This window comes from Stegastes partitus, unplaced genomic scaffold (assembly GCF_000690725.1).
Source record: "Stegastes partitus isolate 25-593 unplaced genomic scaffold, Stegastes_partitus-1.0.2 Scaffold697, whole genome shotgun sequence".
Classification (NCBI taxonomy): domain Eukaryota; kingdom Metazoa; phylum Chordata; class Actinopteri; family Pomacentridae; genus Stegastes; species Stegastes partitus.
The window spans coordinates 272,308-286,566 of record NW_007578428.1 but is presented as its reverse complement, the minus strand read 5'-3'; the positions used below and the strand labels follow the sequence as shown (position 1 = coordinate 286,566).

Below are 14,259 nucleotides of genomic sequence, written 5' to 3'. Positions count from 1 at the left end.
ATTATTGCAAAGTAACTTGTGAGGTTGTCATGAGGTATATCACGAACCAAAAATAATTAGTGGGGCTCCACATGCTCCAGATGTGGGTATTAAGACTAACCTATGGGCAACTGTCAGGCAGGACTTTATGCTGTTAAACTCTGCGATGGGAAATGCTGCATTCAGGAGTTTTGAGGGTTTGACCAACAAAATCTAAATCAGCTCTTACTTGAGGTCGAGTGAACATTTGTGCAGATTTGAAAAAAATCATTTCATGTGTTCAAAAGATATCAAAACAACATTTAACCAGAAAACATAACACTCTTTGGCATGGAGGCGTTCAAATAAGATAATACAATACAGGGAATAAAGGAACAAATCAGACCCTGTCATGGTGTGTTTTTAGTACCTGTGTGAATACCCAGCGGGTCGAAGTTCTCCATGTTGCACACGGTGACACAGTTATCGGCCACATCTCTCACCACCTCATATTCCACCTCCTTCCAGCCCAGCAAAGACTTCTCCACCAGGATCTGACTGCTCATGGCCAGAGCCTGCAATTTCCAGACAACATTATCAATTTAGACGCGAAGCCGGTAAACACAAAGCGACAAAAACCCACAATCCAGTACAATAGGTCTGCAAAGTACGGATTTCATTTGAAAGCTTAAAATCTGAGTTTTAACATGAATTTTGATTTCATGTGCACGAAGCAATGTGATGCTCTGACACTTAAAATCTTTAGAAAGGATTGAAAATGGAAGGAACATTTTTGCAGTATAGTTACAAAACAACCAGGAGATAAATAACGTGAACACACTTAACAATACAGTGCATTAAATACACTCCCACCGTGAATTACAGCTTTCTCAGTATTGGGTCGATATAGATTCAACAAACAGCTCGTTGTCGCCGTCTGTACACAAACTGCAAACCTCATATATGCTATATTTAGTTGTCATCACACACAGATTGTGCTCTGTGTGGCATTGAGTCTGTTTACAAAGATTTTGTTTTTTTGCTGCTATTTTTCAATTTTCAGTCTCTCAGAAAGTTGCTCTCCTGGTCATTTATGATAAAGGTGCCCTGTGCATCGGTTAGACATATACTTAAGTACTAAAAAAAAAAAAAAAAGACGAAGCTCTGTATTGTTTTACCAACAATGTAGAAAAGGTATACAAGTGGTCAGAAATTGTACAAGGTTAAGTGACAACACACTTGTTTTTTTTCTAATTTGCTGGGAGCTGAAAGGCTTTGTTGAATTAAATGAAATTTGGTAGCCTGTTACAAGGACAGTCGGTCCATGTGCCATAGACGGAAATAAACATAATCGTCTTTTTGATAATTGAGGAGGACAGACAAGGTTGAAGGAACGCTTTCCTCGGGTTTTGTTTGGTATTTCTGTTAAAACTAACAACACAACATAAGAAAGAAAGAAAGAAAGAAAGAAAGAAAGAAAGAAAGAAAGAAAGAAAGAAAGAAAGAAAGCAGTAGAACTCACAATATGGCATAAAAAGTATGCATCAATATAAAACAGTCTGGCTTACACTGTTCATTTTGCAGCCTGTGATCACAAATTAGAACCAATTGAGCTAGTAGACAGGATGCGGGGAAGGAGATGAGCACAAAAGAATGTTGCTTAGCAACTTGCAAACTATTCATTTCTTGCCATAGGAGCAAGGAAATGTGTCTAAACAGGTTTAAAGGTTTTAGCAGTGCGCCTGTCGATACTGTAAACATGGATAAAAGCGCAGCATAAGAAAAGTTTAGACGGCAGGCTGATGATTGTGATTAACTCAGATTTATGATTCGGAAACATTGATCAAACGCCAAGAGGAAAAAATAAAAACAGAATGACTTAAATGACTATAAATAATTGCACCCAGATGCCAGCCATCCCTACCAAGCACCATTTATTCTGACCTTGTGGGCGGTTTCCTGCAGCTTTTCTTTGTTGGCACACAGGCCGGAGCCCAGACCTCCGAGGGCGTAGGCCGATCGTAACATGACCGGATAGCCGATCTGCTCCGCTGCTTTCAGGGCATCAGACACCTGAAGGACGTACACACAAATATTACATCTACAGCTGCTGATATATGCTTGAAACCACAACATAAAGACAACACAATAAATATTCATGGGGAATGAACTGATGATGGAGTGTTACATGTTACAGTGCCAATAAAAGGATTCAACGCTAAATCACCCACTTAAGAGATTTGTTTGTTGCACAGCTAAAGCTGGTTTAAAGACAACACGGTCTGGAGCGTTGAGAACCCAGAATCCAACTGAGAATCTGTAGCTGAACTCGGGGAGAGCTTTTCACTCACAATTAAAGTGCAACCTGACGGAGCTTGAGCAGTTTTACAAAGAAGAACGGGATTAAAACTGCAGCGTCCACACAAGCTCAGTACTGACTTAAAGGGGGTGAATACTTGTGAAATTACTTATTTTAGATTTGTTGAAAAAAGAATCTAATTGACCACGATTAAATGTTGGAAAACACTAAAAGCCGACAACTTCCAAGGGGGTGAATATGTATTATAGACACTGTCTATCCAGGATCTTTGTCTGCGACTGGATCCTCACCGACTCCACGGCGATACTGGGGGCGATCTTCTCATTAATCTCCATCAGCTTGTCAGCAAAAAGCTGCCTGTCCTCTGTGGCCATGATGGACTCCACTGGGGTTCCAAGGACTTTCACCCCGTATTTCTCCAAGACGCCACGCTGGAATAATTCCACTCCTGAACACACGAATGCAAAGTTAAACATACAGACACAATCTCATATGCAGAAGTTGAAATGCAAATGCTTCCACTGTTAAAGTACAAAAGAAGAGATCCAGTAGTCTGATTTTTACAACTGGAATTTGCTACCTTGCACTCCTTGACTACAAAAGAACCCATAAATCATGTTTTCTATACAATTCTACACATCCAGCGAACAAACTGTGCACATCTTACCACAGTTGAGTGCAGTCTGTCCGCCCATGGAGAGCAGGACGCCATCAGGACGCTCCGTCTTGATGACCTCGGTCACAAACTCCGGCGTAACGGGGAGGAAGTAGACCGAGTCGGCCTGCTTGGAGCCCACTTCGTTTGTCTGAACTGAAGCTATGTTCGGGTTCATGAGCACCGTCTTCAGGTTTTCTTCCTAAAATGACACGTCCATACGGGTTTAGTTAGAAGAAAGGTCGAGTAAGATGATGGACAGATGTCTCTCACTTTAGATGTAGTCCATGTAAACCATCATTAACAGAATAGAGCGTTTAGCACTGTTTGCATACCAAATTATTCCAATTTTTTGTGTATAAAAGGTCTTCTAATTAGCTGAAAAAAGTTATTGGGGTCTGTTTTCACACAGGGGATATGTGGCATTTACTTTATTGCCACTGAAAATACTTAATTTTGCACATTTAGCTGGTGTGTGGATGAGCTTTTCTTTACCAGCTTAACCAGACACTTTAGCTAGAAGTTGCAATTAGTTTGTACCTTCCATGACTGTAATGACTGACGTTGGGGTGAAGCGCCTGCTGACATGAATAATAGATTGTTTAACTTGTCAGGGATCGTCGCTCACACAAACTACAAACTTGGTGTTCATTGTTGTGAAGAAAAATGTCGCTCGGTGCAGCCATGCGGCTGGAAGACGCTTTAATAATTGATTTCTCTGTTGTGTTTTTAATAGTTTTTGGAAAACAAAGAGGGTTTGTGGGACATCGGACAAGCTTCAGGATATCAGTTACAGTTTATCTGATGTAAGCAGGACACAGCAGACACATTTAAAAGTCCATTAACCAGAATGCAAACAAACTGGGTCGGTACAAGTGATTGGACAGGATGTGTGATCGTATACTGATTGGCTGATGTAAACTGGTGCGTCTTTACCTTCATGGCCTTGATGGCCTGAGATCCAGAGTAGTCAAACTCTCCAGCCTGACCGATAGAGAGACCGCCAGAACCCAGTACCAGCACCTTTGATACCTGCGTCACCAAGAATATAGAGACAATAAACAGAGTGATTTAACAAAACATAAGCATTGTCTTCTCACGTATTTATACGAAGAGCCTGAAGGAAAACTGCTCGACTTTTATTGTCACTCAGTCATCCCACCGCTGACACGTTCCCGGCATCGTTCCAATTCTCTGACAACTTCTATACCATCAAAGGAGTTCCTCTATGTACAGAATGTTTGCAGTAAACCTGCTGAACAGGTGTGACATACTGTACCTGGGCTCTGGGAGGGATGCTGGGCTTTGGGGGCATGACTGACACGATGTTGGCGTCCTTTCCTTTCTTGATCAGAGATATGAAGGCATCAAAGAGGAACTGTTGAAACAGAGAGCAACGCTACCGTAACCACAGTTGGAATCGTACACCAGCAACACCGGGAGGGTTTTCAGTTCGATTCCTGCCTATTGTTCAGTTTTTTTCACTTTCTCATCTTGCCAAAACACCCTCGCGGTCGAGAGGAAGACCAAACTCTGCCTGAAGGTACAAGCTTTTGGGTTCGGAATAGATTTCTTGAAGATTCCTCGGGTCACTTTTTGTTCATTGCAAAATCTCTTGTTTGTGATGATTTTAGGAAAACTTTAAATCTTTAAGAAAGAATATTGTGTCTGCAAGAAAACCAGAAAAAACACCTTATTCATGTAAAACTGCAAAGTAACCAAAAAATATATACTAGCTGTACTATTTGTACTTTTTGAATTGCCCTTAGGGGATAAATAAAGTTATCTGAATTGAATTGAATTTTTTATTCAAGATTTTTTATTCACATATATATTTTTGCATATACTTGAAACCTTCACAAAGGTCTCATAAAGCTACACAAAGCAAAACTACAGTATAATAAAATAAACTTTTTTTTCCCCCCAGCCAACCAGTGACACTAAAGGAAATGCTGTGTTTGAGTTTACGCTGGTGTGACAACATTAATGTCCTGAAACTGACTGTATCCAGAGGTATACGCACATTAGAAAGTAATAAAAGATCTAATATCCTCAGAAACTAATTAGTGGCACCGGTTCCTTCAGAGTCCCGAGCTGGGCTACGGTAAAATGACTGGGCTCTTGTAAGTGTGCTAATGAACTGTCTTTAATGGCAAATTGCAACCGACTGTTTGTTGACAGATCAGCAAACTTTCACTCCTCATCTTATCCAAGATTTTTCTCCAAATCCGAAATAAAAGCTTTGAAACCAGCCGAAAACGAACAAACCATCTGCAATGAACTTTTTCTGATGCTTGCAGAAATCAAACACATGAAGGCGAGAGAGACGGAGACGGAGACGGAGACGGAGGAAGCAGGCGATATTATTCTGCCTCCAAATGACAGACGTTACATCATATTCTGACCAGGACTTGAACTACAGTCCTTGCCTTTAATGTGGGACAGACTGAGCAGGTGAGAGAAAAATGTGGCACAGAACCATTAAGGCTTTATAGCGGGCCGCGGCACCGGCACCATTAGCGGCGTTCCTAAGCACCTGCGGCCCTGGTACAGGTGTCATCCTTTGTAGTGCTTTGTCAGGATGACACCTGCTGTTCCTTTGCAATGTAGAAACTGGTTCCTTTTTTATGTTTGAATCTAGTTTAGAATTTATATAAGACATACATATATAAGACGGTATTTTGCTCATTTGCATACCTTAAAGCTACAGCTGTTGTTCATTACAGAATGTATTTAAAAATCCAAGATTATGAACACTAGCAGCAACAACTATCTGCTATGTGGAGATATAGCGGCGTCCATAAAGGGGATAAATCAGACTCCCTCTGTGTTGTAACCTGCTTTATGTGTTGGCAGCCACTCCAGCCCTGTGTGAGCGTATATGAGTCCCTCCCGTTGAAACTGTTCCTCTCCTCACATCTACTAACAGGCTGACAGCGACCTCCCACGCCGCCCTGTAACAGCAGCAGTGCAGTCCGGAGCGTTCAACCAGCTCGTTTTGATCCGAGATGCTCAAGTGACATCCTGCTCTTCCAACTCTGAATCATTAATTCTCTCCCTGTTTTTAATCGTCCTGTTTCGCGCCGCCATTTCTCAAGGCCAGCGTTTACACTATATGAGCGGAAGACATGAACTTGTACCAAAGACGCACATTGTGAATATACCTTTAATTAGCTGTAGCGTAGCATGGAGGTACTTCATGCAGCACCATCAAAGTCTTTAATTACCTCTGTGTCAGTGGGACCACCCTTAGCCTCTGGGTGGAACTGGGCGGTGAAAACAGGCTTGGTGTTGTGCATGATGCCCTGAAAATTATGCACAGTTGATATAAAGAAAAAAGAAATAAAAATCAGTGAACATTTCTAAACACAAGCGAATCTTTTCAAAATGTTGTTTTGTAAAAGACTCCTCATGACCGCTTATTTGCTTGAATGCAGTTGTTTTGTGAGACAAACCCATAGAAGGAAAATATAAAAATGCCACGTTGTCGTAGAAAAAGACTTCACCGTCAATGAAACCAACCTCATTGGTGCCATCGTTGGCGTTGATGAATAGCGGGCTCCACCCCGGGGGCAGGGACTCGCTGTCTATGCCGTAGCCGTGGTTCTGTGCTGTAATGAAGGCCTGGCCTGTCATTACGTTCAGCACCGGCTGGTTCTGCCCTCTGGGGAAATCACAGACACGCGAAACACAGAATATTTGTTTATTTTTGTTTTAGTTCATTAGAAGAGGTGGCATTTTAAAATTACCAAAAAAAAAAACAACTAATTAAACTTTACAATTCAGAGTATCATCTGAAACCAACTGTGTTCGTGTACACGGAAAGTTCAAACCTTTATGACGTTACTTTAGGAGTTCTGCAGTTTTTGTTTTTTAAACACTGCCTTCGTCGTAAAGAAATCAAGGCAAACAATCTGCTTTTTGTTCTTAATTGCTAAATGTTGCGCGAGTAAAACAGTAGCAGGTGTTAGAAGGCAGTTTTTATGTTGATTTAAAGTCCATGCGACGCATTATACATAGAATATAAAATTTTTTCTGCATTTTTCTGACACTAGTCTTTTTTGAGGGCATTTTAGGAAACATTTTAGTGTTTAAAGTAGTTTGAAAAATGGTTGATTTGGTTTATTTGTAGCTACCAAGAAGGTGAAGAAGATTAAAGTATTTCCATTTTGCTGGAACGGTGACTGCAAACAGAACTAAAATGTTTCCTGTGCAATAATGTAAAGGTTTTATCCTTTTCAGCACAAAATGTGATCGTAAATTCCCTGTAAGTTGTGTAAATAACATGTCTTAATAGAGCTCTTTTTGTCTCACTTATTTCTTTTTGTTTAGGGGGCTTTCTTGATTTTTTTTTTTGGGGGGGTGTCACAAGCAGTAAACATGCAGCGGTATTAAAGAGCTCACCTGTTCCCCATGGGTAGTTTGTACGACTTCGCTCCTGCAGCCAGGGCGGTGATCTGGTTGCCCATACAGATCCCAAACACAGGCTGGGGATGGTCACTCTCCAGCACCTTCACAGAACAAATACAATTAACGATGATAGAGTTCAGGATATAGATAAAGAGTATTCCTACTGCAAAAAAAGGAAAAAAATAGAACTTGATGAAACATGAAGTGGGATTGTATGACAAGTCCTGTTACGGACGTTGAACAATGAACTTCTGCGGACAGGAACAGCAGCTAAATGTCTTTGGTCACCTAAAAAAATCTATATAATTTCCAAGTGTCTGCTATATTTAGAATACTTTCACCACTTTACTTTGTCGTCAGACAGCCAAAGAACGACAAAGAGCTCAAGCTGTTTCATCGATCTACGCGCTTCTCAAAGCCACCAGACTCTGTTGACAAAAACAGTAATTTTAGCTCGCAGAACACAGGATTTACTGGTCTGCCGCCGCCTTGATCAGTCAGTCGGTTTGTGTTACTGAAAGATTTTAGTGTCTTAATTTGCAAGTTCAGAGCAAAATTATTGTATTAAAACACCAAAAGTCACACAGCTGTAGACCAGAGAGTTTTGTGTTCTGTGAAGGAAAAATTACTGTTTTTGTCAACAGAGTCTGGTGGCTTTGAGGAGAGTGATAGAACTGCTGCAGCTCCACATCAGAAAAGGCGTTTTGACAACAAGGTAAAGTGTGAAAATATTCAAAATGTTATATAAACTTCTACTAACTGCCAGCATCCACAGCAGCTCATTGTTGACGCTGATATTCTGTCTGCTTTTCCAAACTGAGGACATGCTGACCAACATCTATGTCTTATGGCAGCCCAAACCTTTGTGCGTGTTCTAACTGTAAGAACCGCCCCTGCAGAACCTCTTTCAGGGCCTTTCTTATAAATGCTACCCCAAGTTCCCTTTAAGTACCTCCTATGTCCCCATAAATCACTACTCTTTGTGGTCAAATCTCTCCCGTTTCACAAACACAGTGTAAAACTTAAATTCTTCTGAAGCCCATAAAATCCAAACAGCACCACATCCTACCTTGCGCACATTGTGGATCAGCTTCTGGGCCAGAGACGGATCTCCTGGTCCGTTGGATATGAACAGGCCGTCGTAGTCTAGACTCTGCAGCTCCTGGTCCCACGGCACCAGGTGGACTTCTGCACCTCGCTGCACCCACAGACATGCACGGTTATTCTGTGGTATCGCTTAGCAACAGTTTTATCATTTAGAAGTCACTCAGAATAGCATAAGATGACATTAAACTCAATTCCTGTGGTTGTAAACAAAGCGTAGAAGTCAGTGTAGAAGACGCCAGTGCGGTAACCAAACCTCCATACATTCACTAAATATAGCAAAGTGTTGCGAAGGTTTGAACTATGCAAAATACTAAAACATTGACAAAACTAGAAACAACAAGAGGAAAAAATAATAAACCAGGTGCCCATGTTTGTGCTAGAAACAATCTCTTATGACTATTTACATCATATTTCATGGACCAAGGAAAGAAATTCATTACAAACAATATTTACTTAATATTAATATCATATAATATTTGACAATATCTTACTGACCAATAAAACCAATTAAAAGCAAATAAACAGATGTTGCATTGTTAGTCTGTCGGCTTCTTTTCTTCACTTACAACTAATTACAAGCCAATATCAACATCACGCCAGCAAATCATTAACTTGCAGCATAAACACAACAGAAACACACTTTCTCTCATAGCTTGATGACAGAAACTGTCTTTTTTTTTTCAAGCTCGTTAGACCTAACATTACTATCTCCAGATTTCTAGGTCAGAAAACATGTAACAGAGTGTTGACTTCTTTTTTCTATATTTGTGCACAGGAGGTCATCTGGGGCTCCGTCACGAAAACAACATTTCCAAGCGTGTAAATTAAACAGGACGCTCGACAGCGAGGATGTTTCGCTGCTCCCTCCGCATCCCGTCTTACCTTAACCAGCAGCCGGATGATGTTGTGTTTAATGCCACAATCCACAGCCACCACTTTGATGGGGTTGCCTTTTCCAAAAACTCGGATTTCCTGGCGGGCGGAGGGAAACGGCGAGGAGAGTTTAGCGCTCGTTGATGTCATTTGTGGAAACTTTTTTTTTTGAGTTTCCCCTGATGTGATGTTAAATATAAATGACGAGCAGCTGTTACCTTGGTTGAAACCTCTGCTACCAGGTTTTTCTGGTTGGGGTCAGATATCTCCACAGGGTGCCCATCAAATTCTATCTTTCCTAAAACTGTGCCCTGAGGAAGAAACCGAGATGTACCAGCAGGTGGTCAGAAGATTCGATTCATGGCAGATGCAGCAGATCAGACTCCTGTATTCTCAGTACCTTGTCTCTGATGACCTTGGTCAGCATTCTGGTGTCGATACCGAACAGCGCGGGAACCTTTAAAGGAAACGTACATTTACAGAAGAGCCTCGTTCACCTCGCCGACACTCCACCAGGTGTTGGTTAACTTAAAACCTCACCTTCTCTTCTTGTAGCCATTGACCCAGAGACTTGACAGAATTCCAGTGGCTGTAGTCGTGGCTGTAGTCTTGAACCAGAAGACCGGACACCTGGAGACACAAAAGCACAATATTCTAAAAAAGGTGAAACCACAAAGCACTTGACTGCGTTCTGCATGTGTACGGCATCATCGAGAGCTGCCAGAAATACTAAAACGTGTGTCTGCATGCGAGGATATAGCGAGCATGTAAAACTAAACACAGACAAATCAGATTTTTTATTCATGTCAACACCAAATAACAAATGCGGGCTGCATTATAAACTGTTTTCTTTCATTACAGAGAAAATGAAAATAATTATTTTGATTAGAATGTAATCTGACAATCACCTTTTGGGGTTATCGATTAGAATATTCCTAAAGATTTGAGTTCTGGTGGGTTTTTTTCTGACAACCGTGGTTACCGTAGTAACAGCAAAAGCAGGAAGACGGGCACTCGTCGAGCAGCTACTTCATCAGGAATCCAAAGCAACCGGTGCATCTGTTTACCGAGGCAACGAGCTCGTGCTGCTTTATTAAAGAAGTCCGTTAATAACAAACTGCGATCTGATTTCATGCTGTATCCCCTCAACTCCGGCTAATTAAAAATAATTAGCTGAGGGAAAAATGTAGTTTTGGTCGTTACATTTTAGATGAATGACCACAGTCTGTGTTAACAGGAGGAACAACATTTCCTGTGCGTCTCCTGCTGAAAGCGTTTAATGTGAAGCAGCAGCAGCGGGGTGATCAGTTTTCCTGTACAGAAACTTAATACAGCTCTATTTGGTGCTAGAGTACGTGGATGCACCGTTTTCTGGGATTGACTCACAGCTTAGATATTCTGAATTTAGCATAAGAATGGCAGACCCCACCACTGCTTATAGAAACTACTATAGAAAGCTTAACACTGAGGGTAAGGCCCGGTTTAAACATAGCACAAACGGTGATATTTCAATGTGTTTGGGTCTTTGGTTTACACGCAAACGAAGCTACAAGTCGCCAAAAACTATCACATCTGAAAACTCCGGCCAAAAGTGGAGATTTGGAAAAACGAGGAGACGGAGTTTGACGTCACAGCGTCATATGTGTGCGACCATGTTTACAGTTTGGCTACTGCTATAGAAAGTCAATATTTTTAAGTATTTCACTTGTTTCGTCCTCCAACACCACATGTAGGAGTAGCTCCACTTCTCTGTCGGTCCAAACAAATGACCCTAAAGCCATTATCATTGAAGTAACAGCAAGTGATTCGTGCCATTCGTCCTTGTGTTTTTTCCAGGATTCTGATTGGCTAGCATGGCTTTATGCGTCTCGTTACACTGCCCCCTACTGGTTTCACAGCTCATAGCAGCTCTTAACGACATGTTTGTGTAAACAAAGATTTTTTTGAAAACAATCTGGTGTGAACGCTGTTATTTCAGAAAATGTAGATCTGTTTTTGTAAATAACCAGCTATGTGTAAATTGACAATTGACAGATTGCAGAGGAAATGCTGACCATATATGGTATCGATGCTGGACTCTGGCTTCAGGAACATCTTTAGGATTATAAATTCAACACTTTTTTTTAATCTAGAAAATGTCACAAAAGATTTTTTTTTTTTTTTTTTTAAATGTCCACTATACAGTAGATTGTAAGAGCACACAATGACAAACTTAGACGTTGTTTTGTGCAACCAATAATCCAAAAACAAATCATAAAAAACTAAGAAAACAAACAAACATATATTCACTCCTGAAAAACACACCAGTCAAGTTTGTCAAGTAAGATGACTTAATTACTGAAGTATCTGTCCATCAAATTTCTGCTGATGGACTAATTATATTACTTTCTAATAACTTGGGTCAGTGCATTGACAAGGGAAAATAAAGACAACACATCAAAACAAGTATTTGTAAAAAAAATAAATAATTAAAAAACAGAATGCATGATGGAGGCCTTTGCCACGGCTGAGTTTCCTACCTGGATGCGCTCCGACTCCACGTGTTTTCTCAGGCCCAGCTCATCCAGCTCCTGGGTGTTGGGAACCCCATAGTTCCCAACAATCGGGTAAGTCAGGGTCAGGATCTGACCCCTGTAGCTGGGGTCAGTCAGGGCCTCGGGGTACCTAAAGCAGGCCAGAATATTGTAATGATGGGATGCTGAAGTGCATTGTTGTCGTGCCGTCAACCTTAAGTCCTCTATGAACAGGCAAAATGCAGCGAACCTTGATCTTGGGAAAAGCTTTTATAACTAGATAAACACACTGAGGATGTGAGGCTGTCGGGCTTAAAGCAAGTTTTATGTCAAATGTGAAAATAAAAAGCGTTTCCTAAAATCATTAGTTCAGCCGTGTAATTTTGTGTAAAGTTATGGAGTTGTAACTTGGTGCAGTGAGACACATACTTACCCCACCAGGCCAGTATTGAAGACCAGCTCCCCAGCTACAGAGGCACCGTGCCCGAAGGAAAACCCTTTCATCCTGGTGCCATCCTCCAAGACCAGGTGGGCTGTCTGAGCCTGGGAGTTAAAAGAAAGCAGGCAGATGAGAAGTAAAATCTCACCCAAGAATAATGTATTCTCTTTTTATAAAAGCAAGTTTGGAGAGACCAAAAGAAAAACTTTGAGATAGATGTGTTGTAGATTTTGAGTTTAGGAGGGATGGCAACCGGCGAGCCTCTGGGGCTTCGCGCTGAAACCGCATAGGTCACTGCGAATTGTGCGGTGAATGCTGAGACTGACAAATCTGTTCATCTGCTGAGTGTGAATGAGAGAACGTGCCTGCGTGTGCATGTGTGAGCGAGAGATAAATATGTGAATATAAAGGTTGGTGTGACCTACGATGACCTCCAGCCGGTGGGCATCCCAGAACCTCTGGCCGACGTTACACATTTTTTCTCTTTTGCAGAAGACACATCACACACATGTAAAGTACCGGCATGCTTGTGTATTCTGCGTTGCTGTATAGAATGCAATATTTCTTGTGCTCAAAAGTTCCAGAAATTCTTGATTCTGAATAACGAAGGTCTGAAACCAACACTTCACAACCGGTCTGACTGTAATTACAGAGTTGTGTGGGTTTTGTCTGTGGATGTGGCAATATCTCACACATGATGCAACACTCCCTGTGATTTACACACATGATGCAGACAGCTGTATGCTTGACTTGAGGCGAGCCAGCAGCAGACTTTTTTAAAATCCTTTTATAGGAGTTCATTAACTTGAAGTTCTACTTTTCCCATCACCGCTCCAAACTGCATTTAAAATCAGGCAATTTGCTGAAATATCTCTTAGTGGCACAAGCACGTATGTCTGACAAATGACCTACTGTGTTTTACTTAATCAGGTGCAGCCACGTGTTCATTCGGCATATTGACAGTCCATAGGATACAAGGCTTTCCAGTACTTCTTCCACCTTTTTTCATCTGGCTCACATTGCCACATACCAAGCTGCATTCCTGATAAGAGTGATTGAGCTGCAGCCTGGGAACTATACCTCCAGGGTAATTTATGTTCAAGTAAGACCTGGTTGTCGTGCAGGTGCTATGCCGAATAGCGGAGTAGGTCCTGTTGTTTGTGAAAAAGAGTCTCACTAACTTTTTAGAAGTTTCTACATTTCTGTAAAGGCAAACCAACGCAGACTTTGGAGATTTTTCTGCGGAGTTCGGCGTAATAAATGAGGCGCTCGTGCTCCATTGGCAGCACATCTGAAGAGGTCTTTAAAAGGGTTGATTTCCCAGCAGTTGTCGCTGACACTTCCAGGTAGTTTTTTCTTACCTTCACACTGAAAAGTTTAGTAGTTTGAAGCCTCAGCCAGCTCGACGTGTGTCCAACTCTTCTGCCAACCACGCATCCTTGTCTCAGAGATTTAACGACGCTGTGAGCGAGCAGGATTTTTGTCATTATAGCCTTAAGTTGCTCTTTTTAGGGACGCGGCACGGATGTGGACGAGAAGTTATCTGGTGTAAAAATCACTAAAAATAAATAAAAAAATGACTAGTAAGTGTAAATTAAGCAAAATGTGAATGGATGAGTTTTGCGCTTCAGCCCTCGTGTGACCGCTGACAGTTCAAGTGGGCGTTTGAAAAGTTGGCCTGGATGGTCCGACGGGCGCTTTGTTTGTGTCAGCCGCACGGTGTTTAGGTTTGTCTCCGGCAACACGCCTACTTTTTCACAAATCAGGTGCGTGGAACCGGATTTCACGTCTGTGACACACGTGGATTGCAGCCGGAAAACGTTCTCCAAGTAACATATTGCGTGCGTAAAATTCAACATCGAGGCCTTGAACCAGTGTTTATAGTCACAGTATCCTCATTTCTATTAACTGCTTTTCTTTAGTGTTGCCTTTCAGTGTTGCCAGTACAGCTTTACTTGGCCTTTTTGCTCACACTTGTCACATT

The 14,259-nt window shown here is 41.5% G+C and overlaps 1 protein-coding gene across 1 annotated transcript in view; it reads right to left on the bottom strand.

Annotated features, from left to right (window-relative positions):
* Positions 1-12,352, bottom strand: part of cps1 (carbamoyl-phosphate synthase 1, mitochondrial) — a 66,497-nt gene extending 54,145 nt beyond the window's left edge. Inside the window, exons 1-16 of the mRNA XM_008290827.1 lie at positions 12,270-12,352; positions 11,843-11,987; positions 9,864-9,953; positions 9,724-9,780; positions 9,542-9,634; positions 9,333-9,422; positions 8,398-8,541; positions 7,338-7,435; positions 6,456-6,597; positions 6,161-6,238; positions 4,213-4,311; positions 3,870-3,965; positions 2,946-3,135; positions 2,569-2,726; positions 1,903-2,031; positions 389-533 (exon numbers count right to left, since the gene is read on the bottom strand). Of these exons, the coding sequence (XP_008289049.1) occupies positions 389-533; positions 1,903-2,031; positions 2,569-2,726; positions 2,946-3,135; positions 3,870-3,965; positions 4,213-4,311; positions 6,161-6,238; positions 6,456-6,597; positions 7,338-7,435; positions 8,398-8,541; positions 9,333-9,422; positions 9,542-9,634; positions 9,724-9,780; positions 9,864-9,953; positions 11,843-11,987; positions 12,270-12,340 (1,825 nt within the window). The 5' untranslated portion in view covers positions 12,341-12,352. The remainder of the gene's footprint in view (positions 1-388; positions 534-1,902; positions 2,032-2,568; positions 2,727-2,945; positions 3,136-3,869; positions 3,966-4,212; positions 4,312-6,160; positions 6,239-6,455; positions 6,598-7,337; positions 7,436-8,397; positions 8,542-9,332; positions 9,423-9,541; positions 9,635-9,723; positions 9,781-9,863; positions 9,954-11,842; positions 11,988-12,269) is intronic.
* Positions 12,353-14,259: the final 1,907 nt, after the last annotated feature.